Source organism: Sycon ciliatum, chromosome 12 (genome assembly GCF_964019385.1).
Source record: "Sycon ciliatum chromosome 12, ocSycCili1.1, whole genome shotgun sequence".
Taxonomy (NCBI): Eukaryota; Metazoa; Porifera; class Calcarea; order Leucosolenida; family Sycettidae; genus Sycon; species Sycon ciliatum.
The window spans coordinates 18,582,141-18,606,656 of NC_088654.1; the positions used below are offsets into that span (position 1 = coordinate 18,582,141).

Here is a 24,516-nt window from a genome sequence, read left to right on the forward strand (position 1 = left end):
CATGCCCTCCGGCCTGCAGCTCCGCCTTGAAACATGTTCTGCCAGTTCAAGAAGCCCATCGGAAACTTACTACAGCCAGCGTACCCACGGGGACCGAAAGTTCGTACTACACGCTGATTTTGTTCAAATCGCGCTTGAAATTAGTTCGTCTTCACGAAAGTTCGCCGTACAGGAGTTTGTCTTTAACGAATAGTTTTTACTTGATATGATGCCTGGCCAACCAAAGGATTGGCCCTAGTTCGTACTAATGGAAAGTTCGCCGTATCAGTGTTCGTCCTAAACAGGTTTGACAGTAAGTTTTTACTGTAAAACGTGTGATTTTAGGTGTATTAACATTTCAGTGTCAGGGACCAGCCAGGTTTCAGGTGTAACTTAGAATTAGGTGACCAACATTCCCATCACATACAGCGCAATACTCCTGTGCCATTTAGGTGCAATCTAAATTTAGGTGCCTGGTATTTCTACCGAAACTGAGTCGCCGAAATTAAAGTTACACCAAAAAAAAACATTTTACAGTGTGTGCTTGTAGCCTTATAGCAATAATAAATTAATAATTAATATCAATATGGCCACTGTGGTGCAAAGATTCCACCAGTCTACAGCTTTCTGCGCAGAGCTAGAGCAGTGAGCTCTTCACATCAGGGCTGTTCTTAGGCAATTTTCCCCTCACCAGACACCAAGGATCGGAAATAATAATATTTATAAGTCTTGTATCAATAGAGAGTAAGTATCGGATGACAACAGTATCCAAGACAGGCTGGTCAAAACATCAAAGCAATAAAAACAAAACAGAAGAAGAAGAGGCTAAAGCGATCATCGGCACATCATGGCAGTCAGGTCAACGGAATAGAATCCTCAAACATGAGGAGTAAGAGGGTTCCGAAAGTCCATGTTTTGAACAAAAGAAAATGGTCACACTGGTTAATACAATCATGACGAAGAAAATTTCTTCCCTCCACTGTAAAAATACATGTAGAAAGAAAATGAATGCAAGCTAGCTGCCTGATACGGACTGGGTACAATGATTGGGTAGAAAGACCAGGAGGGGCAAAATACACATATATATACATAGACCAGGAGGGGCTTCAACTGCCCCTGGGGCAATACATTGTATACTCTCATATTTACAACAAGATCCAGAATATAATAATTATATTACAAGGAAACGAGGGAAGAAAAATCCAATCAGCATGACAAGCGTGAACAATGGATGGCGTTGTGACTATAATACACATGAAACACGCACACAAACAGCCGCAAGCAGCGACGGAAGTCAATTACTGCAGGCGCCAGAAAAGCAAGTTTCCGCACCAGAGCCCTTCAGAGCACATTGCTCTCTCCCTCTCTCCCAGGGTACTATAATAATCTTCTTTTACAACTACTGGTAGAGAGAGGGAGAGAGGGAGAGAGAGAGAGGAAACGAAGAAAATAATATCACGCGAAAACTCAAGCAGTCGGGCAGCAGTGCTTACGTAGGTGCTCAAATTCTGTTCCCAGTCAAGTGCGCCCCAGGTACGGGCAGCCAGTCCACGTGCCGTGCAGTGCAGTGTGTTGTGGTGTGCGGGCTATCTACTACTCGGTGCACACGGCGAGTACGCTGCTGCTGCTGCTGCTGTGTATAATCTGGCAGGCAACATGGTGCCCGCAACGCAATGCTGCACACGTGCATCAATCGGCAGCGGCGACTGGTCGCCTTCTCAAGCACGCCAAGCACGTGCACGTGCTGCGAGGGCACGTGATGTTTTCACGACTGCCGGAAAAGCTGCAACTCTGGTCACCACACCACACGCGCAGAAACCGCAGTACTGGCTGCCCTGCATGCTTGTCACCCGAACCACCACCAGCAAGGGAAACAGACCATACCGCAACAGCAAAGCAGCACCGAGTCTGCTTTCCAACACTAACAAGCTTGGATGATCATATTCCCTCACACACACTGTAGGCAGTGAAATTGCTAGCAATGCTAAGCATCATACTCTTCCGTGTACACGTCGGCGCGCCGAGTTCTTCTACTGCCGGATGTTTCATCATCAGACGTTGTCTGCCTGGGTCGTCGTGACGATGACGCTGTACCACCACCACCAGCGGCAGCCCTGGCAGCACGCGAATCCAGCTCGTCCTTCTCATCATCCGAGTCCACGAAATGCCGTCGCCACGGCTTGCTAGTGGAGGTCTCCACCACGTCGTCATCATCCTCATTGTCACTGGTCGAGGCTCGCCGTGACGAACGCTTGCCGTATGACCTCGGAGGACGGTCGTCCAAGTCGTCATCGTCGTCGCTGTCGTCGTGGTAACGGCTCAGGCGATGCGTGCTTCCGCCTCCACCGCTGCTATGGAAACCGGATCCGCGGCTGCCGCGACTGTAGGATCGGTGGCTGGCGGTTAACCGCGGGCTCTCGTCGTCGTCGTCCAAGCTCAAATCGCTCTCGTCGTCCTCGTCACTCATCATGTCGCCGCCCTGGTCGTCGGAGCCGGCGGCGTCGTTGAGCGCCTTCTGCAGCGACTTGATGCGCTCCTTGCACTGCTTCACCTCGGTCAGGGCGTCGTCACGCTCAGACTCCATGTCTGTCAGTGCACGCTCCTGTGTGGTGGCAGAACACAGCACATAACAGCCCGGTGACAACTTGAATCAACAAACACTTCCTCCGCAAACATTAAAAACTGGGTGACTCCTGTTTAATAGTTTCTATCCACATTTGAAATTATTCACCTCTCCACACAATTATTTTCAAATGGCCGAGTCTGTCGCAGCTTCTGAGTTTTCTATTATTTTTTTAATAGAAAAGAAAAATTTACTTGGGCATTTCGATTTTCAGAAGTATAATTTGGATGGAAACTGAGTGTGGACTCAGATGGAGAGCCAAGGATAAATTTATACAAAAGAAATGGACCAAGGAACTACAAGTTACGCTATAATGTCCACTAACACCACCAGTTACTAAACAATCAGCTCATGCGATGACATTGCACATTCTTTCTTTTCTTTATCATCCATATTCTTAGGTGATACTGTGATCGAGAAATTCGTTTGATAGGAACAAAAGACAGTTCAATATAGTGAGTGGATAGACGGAAGCAAGAAGTCACTCTATTCCTCAGAGCTCCCTTCACGAGAACAGAGACGTCACTCGAAGTCACAAAGTTGTTGCTTCCGGTTTGTGTGGGCCTTGGGCAGACTAAATTGTTCACATCCCTAGCATGGGTAGATCTAGAATTACTGCTTCCCTACAAACCTGGCTTGAAAGGTGCTTTTAACAGCCCGTGCAGCCAGAAGCACGGTTTTACAACATTATGTATAGGATATTGCACGGTTCCGAGGGGATTATTTTTCAAATCCCCAAGGCGCGCAGCGCCGCGGGGATTATGAAAAATAATCCTCGCGGACACTGTGCAATATCCTGTATAGACCACACTTTTCGGGTGATCAGCAGCGCTGCATGCAGCATGAACCAGTGCACTGTGAACGGAACACCGAACGCGAAGTACCGGTAGTTCTGATATACTAGTAGTCGTGTGTTCGTCGCCTCTCCAGGTTTTGATCCACTTATTGGTTTGACTGAGGCGAATGCGGATTGTCACACACTTTCTTTGGTTTGTCTCCCAAGACGAAGCCTCATGAACTCTGCTGCTTGTTGGTAGCTGACAAGACCGTGGGGAAAAGCGATACTGATAGCGATCAAGTGAAGACGACGAAATAGTAGATATTGTAATTATTTGAAAATGATTTGAGGTGCTCTGTTCGTCTGTCACCTACCGGCGTGGAGGCGATTTATTCCCTGCAAATCAAAGACTACAATGAAGAATTTTCAGACACTGACGTCCGTCCCATGGCTTAGTCGAATGGTGTAAGAGTATCCGAAATAAGATGGATTGTTTGTGATCGTGTGGAACAAATTTGACAAGACCAGTAGAGCGTGAATGGGTACATCTACATGTACACAGGAACCGGCTCTGTGGACTGATTTCAAGGTCACCAGATCGGCGTGCCCGCTTGCAGAAGGACATCGGAGCGCACGTACCACCCGCCGCAAGCCGCGCTGGTCAGGCTAGGTTCTCTGTTGCCGCTCCCAAGCTGTGGAACGCACTACCCAGCGACATCCGCACCATCCCCCAACGCAGTGTGTTCAAGATGTCAGTCATCCCACAGACGCTCGCTCCATGAAACGTATCACCCATTATTCCAGTCACTCTTGCTGTCGCATCCACTCGCATGTCGCATCCACTCGTAGTCCACGTCCACTGATATCGACCGAGGTAGCTCTCTTGCTACTGTGTAATAGTGACATGTACCCAGCTAATGTCTCTGCTTCGTTCAGGGAATTCAGAATAGGAAGTCTGCTGTACCACCCGCTCTTTACTTTTAACTTTTAAAAGCGATTATTTGTAACATGGAAATTTGTTCCTTGGCTCACCATCTGAGTTCTTAACCCTTTACCGGTCTACCATAAGCGAACCGATACTATAGTATTGGTACGTTTGGCCCTCATTTTTTTGGGGTCTTGTTGCTAGGAGACAGCTAAAATGGCGCTCTACGCGTAGCTGAGGTCCAAGGCTTTCTGACGATGTACAAAACAACCATGCTTACCATACACATTTTTGCCGTATCGATCGACTGAAGTTTGTTGAAATTGGAAAAGACGACCATCCGCCATGCGTGCATTTCGAGAATGCGAGTGCATCTCTTGGGGCCGTGTTTGACAAGCGTTCTGAGAGCAGTAACACCACCAGTCCAGGCTGGATCTCCCGGGAGGTTTTGCAGTGTAGTGTGTTGAGAAAAAGAGCTCCGTTGAGTCCTGCTAGTTCAAAAATATATCGTCCACGAATGAAGAAACAAAATTCTCCAAACAGAGAGGAAGCCTTCTTGCTGCCGACACGGCGACAGCGACTGTCACAAGGACTCGTCAGGTGCGATCAGCTGATTCGCCTGGCCGTGAGAATCACGGCATGCGTAAGCTCGCGCCTGAGTGCTCATCTGAGCGAGAGTGAATCTGACGCGAGCAGCCCTGAGATGAACAAACCGAAGCTGCGATATCGTGGAATGGGAATTGCTGCTGCTGGCGTATCGCCGATGGCGAGGTGTTGGTGTTCAATGGCGGTATTGTAGAGAGCCTACATTTCTTGTAAAGACGTAGCCCTTCCCTGATTGTTTATCGTACGACTTTAGCTCCATCACGAACTTGGTATGCCCTTCGTGCTGTGATATTCGTGTATTTCATTCGCAATTGTATTTTCTCTCAACTTGAAGGGCTACCATGGGCCCTATCCTTGCCTGGACCTAGTCATATTTGAATTTTTGTTGTCATTGACTCAATTTCTTTTACTCTCCATAGGCTATTGGATTATATTCCTTACTCGGTCTATTTATAACCAGATGAGAGTGTGGTGTGTCTCTATGGTTACCGGTGTTGGGCACACCCGGTTCATGTAGCATGTTGCAAATTAAGATGCTCTTGTTTGTTGCTGATAGAAAGATTGCCACTTCCGTAGTTTTGTTTCACCAATATGCTTTTCTTTTTACAACTATAGCCACTTCCCCATTTTAGACCTTATCTGGAAGGCCTATTCTTGCATATTCAAGCAGCAGCCAAGGGAGCTAGCTCTCTTGGTTATGCTGGTAGGGGGACTGGGTCCGACCCACCGTCCGAGCGGATCCACAGGATCTCCTGTGGATATGAGATCCCCTCGTTTGAGGGGATTATGAGCCATAATCCCCTCAAACTAGGGGAAATATCCGTAGATCACCTGAAAAGGGTGGTCTATGCCCAGATACTTTCCACAACCCAAACCCAACTCAGGACTGCAAGAAGCAGTTTTCAATTGGTCCGGCCTTTCATACAGTTTGTGTATGATATGATATGGCTGGTGAACATAACCTCTACAGAAATAACCATGCATTGATGGCCAACAAGTTGGTCCGGTGATAAACTGACCAACAGGACCTGTCCCGGAGGGCCTGCAACATACATGCACAACAGCATCTTCCTTACCGCTCGTCGGCATTTGCTAGCGGCGTCAGCCTCGCGATTCTCCAGCTCCAGCAGATTCTCCTTCATGTCGGCTTCCTTGCGCGACCTGCAGCACAATTAAAAAGGACGGCCACCGGACTCAAACTGTGAGAAAGAAGCACCATTGGATGGTGAATGAAATAGGTGACGGCCACGAATGGAGGTGACCTGAAGGGCGAGAGCTAGCCAGTTGAAAGATAATGCACAGTTGATAACCATAGAAAGGGAGCAGCAGTGTGTTATGGGGTTACGCAGTACATACAAAGGGGAGAGAGCTACAGTCAACTTCGCTAATAGCGACTGCGAATATAACGACAATCGCGAATAACGACAGAATTTCCATGCCTAGAGCAAAGACCCATCTAACTGTAATACATATAATGAGACTTCGGGTACAAGGACACTTCGCGAATAAGGACACTTTGCTGATGCCCCGCCGCCGAGTGTCGTTATATGCAAAGTGGACTGTAAACTTATGCTCACCTTGCACTTTCCATAGCGGAGGTTGTAGTGGACGCGCTGGCTTGCTCAAGATTGTCACGCAGTCTTGTCACCGTGCTCTGCAAGGCGGTCAACAGGAAGAAAAAAATTGTCTCCTTTCTTATCCACCCCAGCTGATGATGGGCACTGTTCAGCTACCCCCAGCCAAGCTTGAACTCCCCTCCTCCCCCACCCCCACCCCCGATTAGAACACCATGCAGTACAGTGGCACAGAGTGCACAAACATATTCCCAAAAGCCTGACAATTGCTGCAGCAGTACTAGTCATCACCAGCTTACCTCCATGCGATGTTTAGAGTTGGATTCCATCTCCAGCTTCTCCTCCAGCTCACGCATCTACACACACACAGACAACGTCCAAGAGATTTTTCTCCATGATGAGTGGTCTGCTTAGCACGTGGTAGCACGTATAGAACGTGAGTGCCAGCTGTTCAAATCCGTTCCTTTTTCACCACCAACAGCAACAACAACGCAGTATTTCACGGCACAGTCAATGTCGTGAATAACAACTTCAGGTATAAGAACAACTCACGAACAACTCACAACCGTTTGTCGGCACGACAAGCGAATAACAAAACCGTGCTTCCCCGGCTGGATCAAGGGCTGTTATACGCCAGGCTGACTGCACAATCACCAGGCGCATAGCCCGCATGAGGCACGGAGGGGGGCACGGGCAAGTGTGGCGGACTGATCATTCGAACCCTTGTGGTTACTGACCTTTGCTTCGGCTCTCTGCACGGCTAGCTTGTCGACCGTATCTGACTGCATGTCGGAGATCTGCTGCTCGAGGTCGCGTACCTGCCGCTTGTATCTCTCACGATCATCGGAGAGCGTTGACGCCAAGTTCTGACTCTCTTCCAGCTCGATCTGCAGACTGGTTACCTGATGAATGAAACATGACAGTAGAGGGACACACATGTACATACACACGTGCAGACACACATGCAATCACGCACAAACACACACACACACGTACACAGCTCAGCAGATATTCAAGCGAAGCTGGTCAACAAAGGCAATCGGCAGAACCAACAATATTTACAAGCAACAGAACAGCACACAATTAGCGTGACAGAAGCACACCACCAGCAGGTGTACAATCACTACTGCCATTGCAACGACCACCAGACGCGCAATTTCACGTCAAACGGGTCGAAATTTCAACGTGAGATGCAGCTCGCTGGCGTTGTTTTCCAACACCCGAGAACCTTCGTGCCACGTCAAAATAGCATGCAGCTTAACCTCTGTAATAAGCGGTGGCGCTTACCTTCTCCAGTGTGTGCCTCTGTTTAGACATCAAGCGGTCTAGCTCGTCCTGCTCCTCCTCCAGGCGCGACTCGATCTCCTCACGCTCCTTCTGTGAGCTACTCAGACGCTGTTCAAGCTCCAGTTTCTGACGTTCCACCACCTCCATGGACTCTTGGCTGTCCTCAAGGTCACGCTCAAGCCGGGTCTTGGTGCGACGCAAGCTCTGTAGATCCTCTTGGGCTTCATCCAGCTACAGAAGGCAACACAGGTTGAAGAAGTGCAGAAGGAATGTTTGGCAGAGTGATGAGGATGGAGGGGGGGGGGGGGGGGGAGAGAGAGAGTTTCTTTTTCTTCAACAGTATCATTAAATTATATCATAGCATCTTCCAGCGTACATAGCCGCACCAAGTCCTTGGCTACACCAAGAAAAAAAGCTTCCGTCCCGAGACTTTTCACATTTCCGCCCAAAAGGTCATCACCAGGGATACAGCGTGCACTGGAAGTTACAACAGTCATGACTAGGCTACATGGGACTTGCAATCAACAGTCATGACTAGGCTACATGGGACTTCCAATCAACAGTCATGACAGGGCTACATGGGACTTGCAATCAACAGTCATATACAGTATCACTAAGCTGGGAATACTCTCATTTTCAGAAATTTTCCGTGCTCAATATTTTCGGTATGAGGGCAAAAGGCCAGGTGAGGTGAACAGAAATTTTAGGTACAGAGAAGCAGTTCCCTATTGGGTTATGTGTGTTAGTGTTTGTTCGGTGTGTTGAAATTTTAGATATGAAACAGATGCACCGAAAATAAAAGTACACCGAAAATTTGTGAAACTACAGTAACCCGCTTACCTGATTCTTCATCTGCTTGACCTTCTCCGGTCTGGCTTGCTGTTGTTGGATCTGCGCCTGTGCGTCGTTCAGCAGAGCTCGTGTGCGTGCCAGCCCCTTGCGTAGCTTGCGCTCCGCCTCGGGATTGCCACGTTGCAGTCGCTCGCGCATGGCCTGCATCTGATGCTCGGCGTCGCGTTGCGCCTGTGCACATACGCACGCAGAAACACACGCACACACACAGCGGCGGCGGCGGTGATAAGAAAACAACGAGAAATGAATGCACAGAGACACAGTTCAGTATAAAGAACGACCCTGGATAGAACATACTACTCGTTGTTTGGTTGACAGCATGTTCCACGGCTTTCAACCAAACAACGTGTTTTCAACCAACCAAGCGGTTTATCCTAATCTCCCACTAACAGTATAGGATCGGAAACACAGTGCAATGTGCCCGGGAAAGGGAAGATGTCGGGGGTATACTACGAGAGTGTGACTGTCCATCCTTTTCATCTCCTCATCCCATGCACTCCTACAGCAGCACCATCTTGTAACTGTCTAATGCCCTATGATGGCAACGCGAGAGTGAAGTTGTCACACATAGTCAAGCCCAGTGTTTGGCGGGTGTTTGCAGGGAAATGGGCGTGTGTCATTCACTTACGCGCACTGCGTTCTGCCGTTCTTCGTATTCCTCTTCCAGCTGCACTTCTAGACTCTTGATCTGCATACAGCAACAATACACATGCGACAGTCGCCCCAGAGTGACTTGAGTGACTTGCAATGCTCTATGCGGAGAGTTGAGTGTATTTATCACAGCACCCTGTGAATGCACACGGTATCCAATGAATGATTTCTACAAGCACAACGGGAGTAATCTCAAGTGCTAAAGGAACAGGATGGAAAGAGATGCATAGAGGTTATGCGAATAATGACACTGGGTGGTGAATCAGCGGAACCGCTTATGGGCGCTATGTATACAGCGTGAGTTGCTAATGCAACTCTGCGTGCCGCGACTTTGCCAAAGCATCTCAACTGATGATGTCACTGCACAACCTCTACAGGAAATGGAGCAAGGTAGCACTTCTCTAACCTTTCTATGGGAGGTGAACCGCTGGCCCTCAAGCTCTTCCTCTCGTGCCTCGCTGTCCTTTTGCTGCTGCTGCCGCAGCTTCTCATTGGCCATTTCCAAACGAGTACGAGTCTGCAGGACGGAGTATACACAAATACACATACACACACACACACACACACACACACACACACACACACACACACACACACACAATAGCTTCACAATGCATGTCACGTACTGATGATCAAGCTAACAGTAGAATGTTCAGCATGCTTGCAGTTTCATGCGGGAAAAGGCCGGGAAGCTGGGTTGGGAAAGCTGAGAAGTTCCATTTGACATATTCTTCGGCCATTGATGTTACATGCCTAGCCACCACCAGCAGCCATATTGTTTGCATTTTTAAAGATTACTGGCAATGCAGGGATGAAGTGTTTCTTGGTAGACCTTCTCCTATCTCCATATTCTTCAAAAGAAAGTGTCGACATTCATTAGAGCCGGGATGACTAAGACCAGGACGAACGAAAAGACTACATGGTGATTATTGAAGAGAGCGAGTTGATTGAAGAGAGCGAGGTGAAGAGAGAGAGAGAGAGTTGAAGAGAGAAGCAACGCAATATAAAGGGCCTGGGTAGCTATGGCAAACATGGGCGCGCAAGTAGCTACCCAGGCCAACGGAACGAAAGGTGAGTATGACGTAGTACGGGTGCATGCAGGCCGGCCAGCTTAGGAAAGGTTGTAGGTAAGATTGTACGGGAGGAGGTACCTAACAAAATGACCAAAATGTTACATGTTATCCGTAGTTCGTGTCCAACACTAACAGTTCTCAGCAAGCTGTTACTACGGATAACATGCAACATGTTGGTCCTTTCTTTTAAAGTTAATCCTTGGCTCGCCATCCGAGTCTTCCTTATTCTTCCTTAGAACCTTTGAATAAAATCTGAAGTTTTTCGGGCTCAGTAAAGGAGACCTAGCCAGGTGGAAATACCTAGCCCTCTGGAGATTGAGTACACACGGTATACTATAGAGAGCGTTATTTCTGCCGCGACGCGCAATTTCACATCAAAATTGGCGTAAAACTCCAAATTTCGACGTGAGCTGCAGGTCACTCGCGTTGTTTTTCGACGCGCGAGCCAAATAACGCGAGCTGAGCTTTCGTGTGACGTCAGAAATAACGTGCATCTTAACCTCTCTAATGTCATGAAGCCGGGCATGCACTAGATGTCGCTTTACCTGTTCCAGTTGGTGAACTTGTCCAGCAAGATCCTCCAGCTCCTCTTCTTGATCTTCAATTTTACGATCTTGGTCACGCTTCTGCTTGCGAAGAGAAGCGAGCTGGAGAGTACACGAATACGATGGGAGAGAATCACATCTTAACTACTTCATACCATGGGGCTTCACATGATAATGTATGAGAATTGGAGAGGGGGGGGGGGGGGGGGGGATAATTTGATTTACGGACAACTCGTGTCCAACACTACGAGGCTGTGATCAATTTTCTACAGGGATGTGATGATGGAGAGTGTGCAGTGTCATGTATTTCTAGAATGTGTGTCATAACGCTCAATTTGACGTTGACCCTCCCCCCCCCCCCCCCCCCCACCCACAATCCCGTCCTCCCCCTACACCCCCACAACCCCCCCCCCCCCACCCACCCACACACCCACACACATTCATGTAAACCTGCCGCATACCTCTCGCTCATCCTTGTTTCCCATCGACGACGCATCCTCCAGCTCCTCCCGGAGTCGCTTGATCTGCTTCTCCAGGTCCAAGCGAGTGTCGTCAGCTTCGTCAAGCTGCTTTTTGAGAGTCAGCTTACCAGCCTGTTCCACCTCGGTGGAGCGCGACATCTTCTCACGCATATCCCGCTCTCGCTCAACCTCCTCCTGGGCACCACTCAGCTCAGCATCAAACCTAGACATATAGCAGCAAAACCAAGGCAGCAGGGCGAACGCAGGTCAGAACAAGCAGAAAAGCACACAGCCGGATACACCCTAGATATAGAGCAAGAGTAAGGAAGGATAAAGGGAGGTCACAACAAGCAGAACACACAGGTGGGTAACACAGGTTGTCCGTCAGGATTCCCTGCATTCCATACAAAAAAACACCTTTCCTCGTGGTCTGCTATTGTCTTCAATACTCGGAGGCTCCACTGCAGCCAGTTGATCATCGCTAAAAATCATCACCACCAGTACCACCACCACAAGCACCACCAGCAGCAGCAGCACCACCACCACCAACACGAGCACCCTTCTTGTGCAGCTGACAACCATAATCATGATAAGGAAGCCATCAACTCAAACACACTCTGTAGAGTGTGCAAGATGGCCGACAGCCCACAAGGAGCCTGCAGTACAAGTGTACTGTAAAAGCCATTCTAACGATCCACAAATAATTATAATGATTTCCTAAAATTGACCGGTTTACGTGTACCAAGACTTTTACAGTACCTTCGTTGCTTGCGCTCCAGCTCAGCATTTCTCTCCTGCTCGTCTTCCAGGTGCAGTTGCAAGTCGTCCAGTTCTGACTCCAGCCGATTCGTCTTCTTCTTAGAGTTTGCCAGGGATGCCTGCAAGTCTTCAGCCTCCATTTGAGCAGCGGACACCTGATAACGGGAGAGAATTGTGACAACGGAGAACATAGAACGGGATCAACATAAACAAAAAAGTAAAAATGTCACAGTTAGCGTGAGACTCGGCTAAAGGCCGAGTTTTCCGCATCTGTACGAACGTCACCGCCCTTCAAAGATCAAGGCCCAGATGCAGCTCCTAAAGGGGTGGGAGTTGAGCAGATAGACCCACCAAAGACTAGGCAAAGTGGTCAAAGACCGAAAATCCCATTCGCTGCGTCCATAATAATAATTGACAAAAGAATATTCATAATTATAGTGTGCTGATACCAGAACTGTCTTCTCATCTTTTGACAAAATTGTTTGTGCAACTTTGTAGGCCCTCCGCCTAAGAAAGTAGGTTCCTGTTGCATTATCCACCTCCATGCTACACCACTGTGTGTGATTCACAGCTGCCATCCAGAGCAGAGAGGCTGCCATCCAGAGCAGAGAGGCTGCCTATCGACCGCTCGACGGCGGCAGCCATTACACTACTAACCTGCTGATCGGCGCGTCTCTTCGCCGAACGCAACTTCTCGTTCTCCTGCTCCATTTCCACACGCAGCCGCTCCAGGGCCTGTTTGTGGTCGGCCTTGAGCCGCTCATACTGTCCTCGAGACAGGCTGTCATCTGCATAGGCGGTAGAAGAGCCAACACAGGAACACAGGGGGATAAGAATGGCTAGGTTCAGCTATACTAGTCTTGGCATTACAGCTTTTACTGTGTACAGCCAGACATGAGCATAACACCCTCACCAAACCATGCGGCACACGGGTTACAAGAGCAACACAGACGTACCCAAGCATGTAAACACACACACACACACGCACGCACGCACGCACACACACACACACACACACACACACACACACACACGCGCGCACACACACACACACACACACACACACACACACACCTCAGACCTCAGACTTGCCCATCGCGGAAGCGATGATAGCGAACAGCTATGTTAGACACACACACACACACACAGGTGTACGTCCCCCTCCCCAATTCACGCCGTACCTTCCAGGTCTTCGTCAGGAGTGAACGACATGGCAACGGTATCTGACGTGGCACTGAGCAGCTGTGCCTCAGTGAGCTGTAAGGACAGCTGGTCTTTCTGATTCTTGACCAGCGTATGTTCTGCCTGGATCTCAGCTAGCTCCTGCTCCAAGCGCAGCCGCTCCATCTGCTCCTGTTCCAGCGTTTCATCGGTGGAGCGCAACGCTGCTCTCTCCTCCTGCAGGTCTCCAGTTAGTTGGCTTACCTGTGAATTCAAGCAATTAAATACGCATTGCACGCAGACACACAGACACTTTTACTTGTACTTGATCCCTGCCAAACCTGGTCACGTGAGTCCCCCCCCCCCCGGGAGAGGGGAGAGATATTCAAAAGGAATCTTGGAAAGATGACTCGATTGGCTATTGAACCGCCCAACGGCCGACACCCCCTGAAATCCCCAAATCATGGACGCACTTGGAAAATGATCCCACATATGGGCACACACAAACACACACACATACACGCTCGCACATGCACGTGCATGCACACACACACACGCACGTGCATGCGCACACACACGCACGTAAGCAGACACACACGCACGTACGCACACACACACACACACACACACACACACACACAAACACACACACACACAAACACACACAACAAAACCCCTAGCATCAACGCTACCGTGTTTCACTGTCCCATTGTCCTGAGCTGACAAGAGCAAACTTGTAGCTCAAAGCAATGAAACATCCATGAGAGCACTATCAAAACACCAATCTTCTTTCTTTCTTTCTTGGAGCACGAACACATTAGGATGACGAGCAGGACCGCCGAAAGCAGGTTTTGATTGGTCCGGTAGTATCATGGCCGTTCATACAGTTTGTGTATGGTATGGCGGGCACACCTGCCCTCCACAATAGGAAACATGTGTTCTTGGCTGAAAAGTTGGTCCGGTAATAACCTGACCAACCGGACCGGTTGCGGCGGGGCCTGATGAGCATGGCCACACATCGTGAATGTCACCCACCGCAAAGATCAAAGCCATCACACCATGCAGATAGAGCTAGAGTAGATAACAGGAAACGGCAGTCGCCACTTCTGGACATTATGCACTACTCGCCATTGGGTATTTAACTCAACGTCAAATTGTCAATACAAACCAACAAAGCTGTGAACGGTACCATTCAGCTGTTCAATAATACAACAATCTCTCCTCCTCTTCTTCTCCTCCATGCGTTCTCAACCGACACATGGCTACCTCAGTAGCCATTACACACACCAACGCAGCCGATGGAGGAGAAGACGAGGAGAGATCAATTACAAACCATCGTGAAATAATACTCTTACTCGTTCTTTCAGTTGTGATTCGTTTTCCCGTATGCCACTGTAATCTCGTTGCAGCTTATCAATCTTCGCTTGTAGGCTATCGATCAATTGCTGTACACAAAAATGTTACGTACACGCAAAGATGCATTGAGACATACGCACATGCACCCACATGCACATTGACATCAAACCTCAAACACACGCACACACGCGCATGTACACACGCACACACACACACACGCACACACACACACACACACACAACATGTAGAGACAGGCTAAAGTTCTTAGTGCTGCAATTCCTCCTCCTCTCAGGTGTTGAGAACTAAATGAGAAGTAAGTGATTCCAGGCAAAGCAGAAACCCATCCAATACCCCTCCCCCTGCGCAGGCACTCACACACAAGCACAACTATACCACCAACCTTCTTTTCCCGTAGCTCCTCGTCAGTGCGATGAATATCCAAGACTGGTTTTACCTTGGTGTACAGTTTCCACCATGGCCAGTTGCGAAACACAATGAACTTGCGGATGTTACGCTGAAGGCACTGCACGGCTACGAGATGAGTCTGTCACAAGGCAGTGAGAGAGATAGAAAGTGAGTTAGCAATGAAGAGAGAGAGAGAAAGAAAGAGAGTGTGTGTGTGTGTGTGTGTGTGTGTGTGTGTGTGTGTGCGTGCGTGTGTGTGTGTGCGTGCGTGCGTGTGTGTACAGTATGTGTGTGTGTGTTTGTGTGTGTGTGTGAGAGAGAGAGAAAGAGAGAGAGAGAGTGTGTGGGGGAGAGAGAAAGTGAGTGAACAGGAGAGATAAGAGATAAAGGGCGAGAGTAAGAGAGAAGGGGGGGGGGGGAGAGAGAGAGAGAGAGAGAGAGAGAGAGAGAGATAGAGAAAATGAATAGAGGATCAGAGTGAGAGAGGGGGTATCTCTCTCTCATTATCACTCTCTCTCTCTCTCTCTCTCTCTCTCTCTCTCTCTCTCAATCTCACTCTCTGTCTCTCTGCTTCGTTCACAACACTTACCCGCATCTTCTCCAGCCGTCTTCTTGCCAGCATGCCGCGGCACTGGGCCTGGAACAGGACTATCGTGTCAAACGATCTCTCGTCTCGCGCACCTTCCAGCTTCACCAGCGTCCCAGCTCGTAAGAACACCTGAGCATGAAAAACGACATCAGGACATGTTTGCCTTTCTCGTACGATATGGTATTCATATTCTCACTCAACACTACAAGACGGCCAATTTCGGTCATTTTGACATAATTATAATGCACGTCCCATTAGGGGTTTCCCCTCGCGTTTCCCACCTAGAAGTACTCCTATGGCTACCAAGCACTGTCAGTGTTAGTCTACAAATTTTCGGCCCATTCAAATTTCGGCCTCCCAGGGTTAAAACCTCGTTTCGGCCCATTCAAATTTTCAGCCTGTACGGCTGCCGCCTGTATACACTGTCAGACTGAAACTCGCAAAACAAAAATTTCCGCTGCAGCAAATTTTCGGGCAAACATGACCAGGCCGAAAATAGGCGAAAATAAATATGCGCCGAATATTTGTTGACCTACCAGTACAGGTCTACGCTCGTCAGTACGACATCGGTTACAAGACACACCTGTCAGTAGACAACCATCCAAAATCCCCCGATGCCTGAAACGCGTACATGCAAGTCCGGAGAGGAAATAATACTGATTGTAAGACAAAAAAATTGTCGTCTTCAGAGACTGAGTTCCAGAGCAGCACGTACGGGTTGTCCGGACAAAGTGGCCTACGCCCGTGCCTACATTGCCACTGCAGTGCCTACACTGGCACTGCAGAAGGAAATCCATGGAGATGCCAGTATTGCAGAGAGAGAGAGAGCCCGAGGATAGTCTGCCACGTTCCCTGGCCACACTCTGAACAGATCCGAGCGGAGTGGCAGAAGGCCAGTGACACATTGGTGGAGATAACAAAGGCAAAGGAGGGCATCTTGCAGCAGATACTTGCCGCAGCTGCTGATAAGGACATCTGTGGGCCTTGCGAATCAGCAGTCGAACCTGTGCTGCCACAACATCAAGCGCCAGGTATATCACGGAGGTGCATTCATCGGTAACCATGTGCACTGCGCACTTCAGCCCGCTGTCCTGCAGTCAATTGCTGCTGCTCTCATCTCCGTCATTCAGGAACGCTGTCCCGACCTGATGGATGACTTCAGCACGTTGTCCAGCTGCGCTACATGAAGCTGCCTTTGGCCACTGCAGGAAGGTACACATAATTCATTATAGCAATATATTTCCTGGGAGCTTTTTCATCTGTTCCAAGCCATCAAATTCCATTATCCACGGAGAGGCTCGGAATAGGGCTCGGTCTGCTGGTCGAGTAAGGAGCAGAGAGCATACATGCAGAGTTCAACACTCTTGAGCGAAGGTACCGCCACATTCCCGATCTTCTGCGGAGGCTGAAAGTTATGGCTGAGCAGCATCTGTCCCGAACTCTGCCTCAAGCTATTCAGCGTCCCATGACAAAACGCTGCCAGTCGACATGATCTCTGGCAAATATTGTGAGTAACCAACTTTATTTGTTTTCTCTCCTGAACTCGAATGGATTCCTTTTTCAATGACGCAACTCTTTCATAGGATTGCACGCGGTGTGCAGTCTCTCTACTTGCTATAAAAGCAGAAATTTTGGGTGGTGTCACTGTGATTTTTTCGGTAGTCTCCAAAATCGGCGGTTCGGTGGAGGGAAATTTTCGGTAAACCCGTTTTCCAGGTAAGTGTACTAATGCTAGTACCGAAATTTTCGGTGCATTTTATTTTAGGTACAAATTGTCGGCACCGAAGTTACCAAAAACAGAACACCGCCGAAAGTTTCTGCTTTTACAGTACACGCCTGGAGAGAACATGTATTTCTTTTCTTTCTCCATCTTTCTGTTCTACAGGTACATAGCTAACTTGACCACTTTCCTCGTCACCGATATCACGATGAATCGTCAAGACTCAACAAAGAACTGAACAAGAAGACTTTGTTGTTTGCAGTGTGCAGCTCGCGCTGCTTTGATCTATTTGGCTTTTACCTGCTTTGCCGTATGGTTTTTTTTCGATATTCCCTCCGTTTTCGATCAATTCCGCTTGTATTGGCAATTTCCTGTGCGATTTTCGACAAAAATCGCCACCACATTGTTAGATGTCTGCGTACGAACAGCCGTGAACAAGAAGAAGGCGTTGTTCTTGTTTTTAAACGTTAACCCTTTGTGGACGGACTGTACGAGTTTCGATCTAATAAGATCGAAAGTCTGCAGGCGGTAAAATCTTCGTAACTCCATCGTTTCTTGAGCAAATTCCACAATCGACGGGTCTACGTGGTAGCGGAAACTCAAAGCTGTCCAATGCAATAATCGCCGAAGAGTTACAATGTCGGACGCCAGAGATATCGCACGCCGTATTCTTACCTCGGCAAATTCAAATTTTTGATCGATCATTTCGCCATTTTGGGGGAAAATCCCTTTTCGTGTGCTCTTTGAGCGACTGAGCACATGATAATGACGTAGCCGGCTGAAGTTTGAATCGTCTCAAACAGATTTGAGCGTTCTGCGATGAAGGAGAGTGGAATGGCGTTGATGGGACGAATTTGCTTGCATATCAGGCTTGGAGACGACTTTGCTGTGTTACCGCGCCTGATTTGTGGCGGCTGGATAATGGAGATTGGTACCCTGGCTTTGCTCTCGCCCAGAGCTTTCCAATGAGCCCTTGATTGTGAAAATCAAGTGAAGGACACCAAAGTTATGACATGGAAAAGTGGAAAATTATACTGACATTTTGAAATTCTGGTGCAGCCTGTGCTTGTAATCTGTCCATAAAGGGTTAACAATTCCAACTCACACTGAATACCTTTTACCTGATTCCTACATGTATGTGCTTTCCTTATTCCCTCTGATTTTCAACAATTCCGCCTTTTAACCTGTAGTTTACACTCCTGCCTTGAATCGCATTTAAAACGCCATTTCGACACAAAAAAATGCCACCGTATTGTTAGATGGCCGCATGCGAACAGCCGTGGCAGATCGGATCCAGTTTTGACCCAGAAGTCAATATTTTTGTTGACATTCATGCCATGTCCAGCAAAATGTGTCAAGGCGACCACTCTGATAAGGCGACCACCTGTCCAACAGGACCACTACAAACCAGGGATGTTGTTTCTTTTTTCTTTTTTTTCAAATCAAATTACCCGTACACAGAGACCACTTGTTTGTGAAGGTCCCTCGACGAGCTGTCACCCAAGACAGGTTTCACTGTGCAGTCAGAACTCGCTTACTCGGCCGCACACATCCGTTTTCCACAAAAAATATCCGGATAGGCGAGGGAACCGGATAATCAAACACACATGCTGTATGTATGCATGCCATCTGCTGTAAATCGGTAACCACCAGTTTTCTTCCGGATGGCGGGGGATCCGGATAAAAGAGGACCGGATAAGCGAGGGATCCGGATAAAAGAGGACCGGATAAGCGAGGGATCCGGATAAAAGAGGACCGGATAAGCGAGGGATCCGGATAAAAGAGGACCGGATAAGCGAGGGATCCGAATAAAAGAGGACCGGATAAGCGAGGTCTGACTGTGCAGGTAATCGCAGGTTGGTTGCAGACGCCGCCACCCAGTGCTCACACAGCGCTGGACTAGCCAGCCGCATGGCTGGTCACTGAAACTGGGCTTCACACATTCAAACCTTCTCTGCTTGCATTCGCTGTCGTGTAAAATTCGCTGTGATGTAATTGGGCATGTAACCCGTTTGTACTTGCAAATTCAAACGAGAGAGCTTGGAAGCTCAGGGCCCTACGCTATGCTTTTTTGCCTTGATGACCTAGACAAAAAAAAGCATAGGGAAATTCTTTAAAAAATTCCTTTTTTTACGACATAACCTGGGATTCGAACCCGCACTATCGCGCGCCCTGCATGCATCCCCCGATACACTTCGCATACATACTAATTCTTCCAAGTTGCTTCACGTTATGTTATGATCTTGCATTTGAAAGCCCTATTTGAATTATGCATTGTGGCCAGCCGTCTTTGATGGTACGGTACGGTACGGGATAGGTACGGGACAGGTACGATCGAGGGTAGTACGACACCGTCTACCGCCTTGATGACGGCAAAAAAAGCATAGGGATGTTATAAATTTTTCAATTCTCCTAATTTTTTTCAGGCATATCCTGGGATTCGAACCCGCACTATCGCCCTACATGCATTCCCCCATACACTTCGCATTCATACCCATTCTTCCAAGTTGCTTCACGTTATGATCTTGCGTTTGAAAGCCCTATTTGAATATTGCGGCCAGCTGTATGTGGCCAGCTGTGTTTGATGGTACGGTACGGTACGGGACAGATACGGGATAGCGCCAGGCGTGACACAAACACACAAACACACAAATCCCAAATTAAAGCTGTGTGGACCCTGGCTAGCGCCAGACGTTACTCTTCTGCATAGCTACGGGACACGGGATAGCGCCAGGCGTGACACAAACAAACAAACACACAAATACCAAATTAAAGCTGTGTGGACCCTGGCTAGCGCCAGACGTTACTGAAGTAACGTCTTCTGCATAGCTACGGGAATAAAAAGAATACATACATACATACATGCATGCATGCACACGCGCACACACGCACGCACGCATACATACATACATACATACATACATACATACATACATAATACATACATACATACATACATACATACATACATACACACATACAACATACACCATCGACCAGCCCTACCTGACTGAGACCGAGACGATACGCCTTCTTGTCGATCTCCAGTTTGAACAGTAGCTCCTCCACGGCCTGTGCACAGGACACACGCACACAACGTCGGCAGTGCAAACCGAGTCGAAACCCCGTACAAGTGCCTTTAATTTTAATACTGGTACTCTCTGTCCGAAGTTGCCATGGCTAGCCTCACACATCACAACAGCATCGCATGTGACCGTGGTAGATTGCCTAGAGTGAGAAAGAGGGTACCTCGCCATATGACATAATCACATTGCCCAACCCAACAGGCTTAACCGGCCTGTAATATGGCATACTGTAAAAGCAGAAATTTTCGGTGGTGTAATATTTTCGGTATTCTCCAAAATCGGCGGTTCGGTAGAGGGAAATTTTCGGTAAAACCCATTTTCGAGGTAAGTGTTCTTGTACTACATGTATACAGCACCGGTAGTACCGAAATTTTCGGTGCGTTTTATTTTCGGTAAAGATTGTCGGCACCGAAGTTACCGAAAATAAAACACCACCGAAAATTTCTGCTTTTACAGTATCCATGGGAGTATGCGATACCACTGGTTCTGAAAGCATTGCAGGGGAAACCCCCCAGTATTGGTATGTGCTACCGTTAGCTCTGCACGCACTCCAGGGGAACCCCCAATGCTACCAATGGTTCTGCAAACACTGCATACTTTTAAATAATTATCAAGAGTGCATTCTAACCAAGAGTGTGCAACTCCTACCTCCAGCTATGATGGGTTCACCCACGGCGGAATTTTTTATTACGTCATTCTTTGGCAGCAGTGTGATGAAGTGCGTATGCTTTCCCGCGCTTGTTTTGTAAATACATGTAAGGTGAGAGTGCACCAGGTTCAGGACGCATCGATAATATCGTCCGTTGTTCTGCTTTCACTCCCGTAGCTGTGACGCACACATTCTTTGTACTTTGATCTCGGGCTACGCATGATGGCATCCGTGAGCCAAACAGCCACCAAAGACTGATGTCATAAAAATATTCCGCCGTGGGCTGGGGGATCGTCGAGTTGCACACTCTTGGTTATGTACTCTTGATATTATCTATCCCAATTCCCACTACCAGTGCACCACAAGACAGAGAGATGCTTGCTTACCTTCTTCTCGTCCACACTTCCCGTTTCCGTCAGCATGGACTGGACGTTGGCAAGCGGCTGGAACTTACGCAGGAACTCGCCGAACGGCATGTAGTCGGGAAAGCCTGAACCGCGCAAGTGATCAGAAACACAGCGAAGATGTGTTAGCGAGCTGCTGTGAAACGAGTGCGTCACGAGCAAGAGCAACTCTCGTTACCGCATCCCCAGTCTGGTCTGCCGGACTGGGGTACTGCTAAGTGTTACAGACCTTCCGAGGAAACAGTACAGCTACATACATCATAGAAAGTCACGCAGGTATAGAGCTGTGTTCACATCTTTGTCACGTGACTAAATGCACGTGGAAGGTGATCGTGTCCTGTGACTAGGTTTGTGTGGAAAGTGATAATGTCATGTGACTAGATTTGTGTAGGAAGTGATCATGTCATGTGACTAGATTTGTGTAGGAAGGAAGTGATCATGTCATGTGACTAGATTTGTGTAGGAAGTGATCATGTCATGTGACTAGATTCGTGTAGGAAGTGATCAAGTCATGTGACTAAATTTGTGCAGGAAAAGATCATGTCATGTGACTAGATTTGTGTAGAAAGTGATCAAGACATGCGGACAGTGGATGGAGTGGCACCAACATGGCCGACATCATGCGACCTATTGATGCAAGGATTGAGTAGAGTTGAAACCAACATGGCCGACATCATGTGACCTATTGATGCAAGGATTGACTGGTGTAGGACCCAACATGACTGGCCCGTAGTTTGATGCGACAGATGTGCAATAGCTCTACAAACACATCGGTCATGACAAGGAGTCCAGGACTAAACTTTGCATGAGCAGAGGTTAGACATACATCGACCTGTGCCAATACATAACTAGTCTGCCTCACACACACACACACACACACACATACACACACACACACACACACACACACACACACACACACACACACACACAAACACCAGCAGTAGCAACACTGCTTTGTACTGCATGTACATGTACCTTGTCGGTAGAGACGCATGGCATTGACCAACTCAGTGCGACGCAGCTGCAGTCTCACCAGTGGTACATCCATGAGCTGCGTCATGAGAACAGTACGGAGATACAGCAAGACAGACAGAAAGAGAGGGAGAGAGATCAACAGACATGAAGAGAGGGAGAGAAGGAGAGGGAGTGAGTGAGTGTGAGAGAGGAGAGGAGAGGAGAGGAGAGGAGAGGAGAGGAGAGGAGAGGAGAGGAGAGGAGAGGAGAGGATGCAAACATAAATGACTGTCTTGCACTATGACACTTCATCGCCAAGACTGTGCACACAATACTACGATAGAGACCAATAAAACTAACTCAAGTCGAAACCCCTGCAGTACGCGGCCGCAAAAACAAACCTGCCTGTGAACGTATTGACATACGGACACATGATGAAGCTGGTGATGGTATTCAAGCCAGCACACAACACCAACAGCAAAGATGAGCATACATTCCATTTCCCGCGCATGGTCATGTGCTAGGCGTAAAGATCAAAACCAAAAGCAATATGCAGTAGTAAAATACGATTGGAATTTTATAGTCCATACCTGTCCAACATGTGTAGTACCGCGAATGACACCCACACTGCCCGTCTGGCCAATGTGTAGACTGGTGGACGACGTGGCTGTGCTGTTGCCTGAACTTGCCATCACCGGATGCTGAATTTATAAGCATGATATGTGTGTGTATGTGTGTGCATACACACAAACAGGCCACATGTGCATACAAAAAAATATTTGCAACTGCAGGACAGAAAGAGTTTGTCTTGATTATGCACCACTGACGTGCCCTTCAACGTGTATGTACATGCGAGTGTGCATGTGTGCGTATGCGTGTGTGTATGCGCGCACGCGCGAGCGTGCGTGTGTGTGTGCATGTGTGCGTGTGTGTGTGACACACACACACACACACACACACACACACACACACACAAAAACACACACACGTACATGCGAGTCTTAAATCTGTGCACCAGTTAATGTGCTAGCGCTACTGCTACAGAGCGTACAGCTCTTGCGTAAGACTAGCTTCAACGCTCCAACACTGTAGCAACATCCCGACAATCATCACAAGGCGCAACATTGAGCCACGGGTAAGTCGTAAGTGCACGTGCCACGGCCTCGCTGGCCACAGCGGCAATCTGCAACGGTGCCATTTCAAGCCTGATTTCCAACGTTACCCTTTGCCAATCTTGTAGGGTGTGTGCTAATGGTAGCAAACAGATATTTCGTAAGTACAAGTGCCACGGTATCGCTAGCATGCCTCGCCATCATTGGCTTTAGCAGCATCAAGCTGCAACGGTGCCAATTCAAGTTTCACGCCTGATTTCCGACGTTACCTTTTGCCAGTCTGGAAGGGCGTGCGGTAATGGTAGCACACAGAGAACGAACTGCGGTGACGTCTTGCGCAGAGTGTCCATGATCAGGTCCTGAAGGAAACCAATGAGCAATGCAGAGCCAGTAAACACAGAGCCACACACACGCACGTGCGCGCGCACGCATGCACATGCACGCATGTACACATGCACACACGCATACACCCACACACGTTCACACGCTCACATTCACACACATGTGCACACACACACACATTCACACACACAATCATGTACACAAATATGTGTACAAACATACGCGTGTACACACACACACCAGACGCACAGCCCTGCCCCCCCCCCCCCCACACACACACCGTGAACCACACAGAACACCTCTCTCTCTCTCTCTCACCTGATGAAACTTGGTCTGCATACAGAGTGACACTCGCTTGCCACCCCCAAGGACAGGCCGACGCATTGTCCGCTTGTAACTATGGTCGCTGGTCATGCTGGCTAAGCTGTTGCTACTTGATGATTGCGACTCACTGGTTGCCAGGCGACCGCGAATCAGAGCGCTGATGCACCCACTGTACATAGTGGAGGTGGGGTAGGAAAGGAGAAGGTCAGAATACAACAACGTGTCATTTTCGTGAGCTCTTGTTTCAAAGAGGTAATTGTGACTTGGGGAAGATGGTGCATTCTGTGTGTTTCTGGG

General features: G+C 48.5%; 1 protein-coding gene across 1 annotated transcript in view; it reads right to left on the minus strand.

The window, feature by feature from the left end:
• Nucleotides 1–693: 693 nt before the first annotated feature.
• The window catches only part of LOC135828145 (unconventional myosin-XVIIIa-like), a 41,550-nt gene continuing 17,727 nt past the window's right edge, over nucleotides 694–24,516 (minus strand). The window contains exons 16-38 of the mRNA XM_065340585.1: nucleotides 24,214–24,388; nucleotides 23,823–23,912; nucleotides 23,032–23,142; nucleotides 22,463–22,538; nucleotides 21,467–21,570; nucleotides 20,352–20,417; nucleotides 15,626–15,754; nucleotides 15,032–15,175; nucleotides 14,630–14,719; nucleotides 13,295–13,538; nucleotides 12,771–12,901; nucleotides 12,114–12,268; nucleotides 11,355–11,577; nucleotides 10,894–10,995; nucleotides 9,682–9,792; nucleotides 9,253–9,312; nucleotides 8,613–8,795; nucleotides 7,773–8,003; nucleotides 7,223–7,387; nucleotides 6,785–6,841; nucleotides 6,489–6,565; nucleotides 5,988–6,072; nucleotides 694–2,581 (exon numbers count right to left, since the gene is read on the minus strand). Coding sequence (XP_065196657.1) covers nucleotides 1,964–2,581; nucleotides 5,988–6,072; nucleotides 6,489–6,565; nucleotides 6,785–6,841; nucleotides 7,223–7,387; nucleotides 7,773–8,003; nucleotides 8,613–8,795; nucleotides 9,253–9,312; nucleotides 9,682–9,792; nucleotides 10,894–10,995; nucleotides 11,355–11,577; nucleotides 12,114–12,268; nucleotides 12,771–12,901; nucleotides 13,295–13,538; nucleotides 14,630–14,719; nucleotides 15,032–15,175; nucleotides 15,626–15,754; nucleotides 20,352–20,417; nucleotides 21,467–21,570; nucleotides 22,463–22,538; nucleotides 23,032–23,142; nucleotides 23,823–23,912; nucleotides 24,214–24,388 — 3,427 coding nt within the window. The 3' untranslated portion in view covers nucleotides 694–1,963. The remainder of the gene's footprint in view (nucleotides 2,582–5,987; nucleotides 6,073–6,488; nucleotides 6,566–6,784; nucleotides 6,842–7,222; nucleotides 7,388–7,772; nucleotides 8,004–8,612; nucleotides 8,796–9,252; nucleotides 9,313–9,681; nucleotides 9,793–10,893; nucleotides 10,996–11,354; nucleotides 11,578–12,113; nucleotides 12,269–12,770; nucleotides 12,902–13,294; nucleotides 13,539–14,629; nucleotides 14,720–15,031; nucleotides 15,176–15,625; nucleotides 15,755–20,351; nucleotides 20,418–21,466; nucleotides 21,571–22,462; nucleotides 22,539–23,031; nucleotides 23,143–23,822; nucleotides 23,913–24,213; nucleotides 24,389–24,516) is intronic.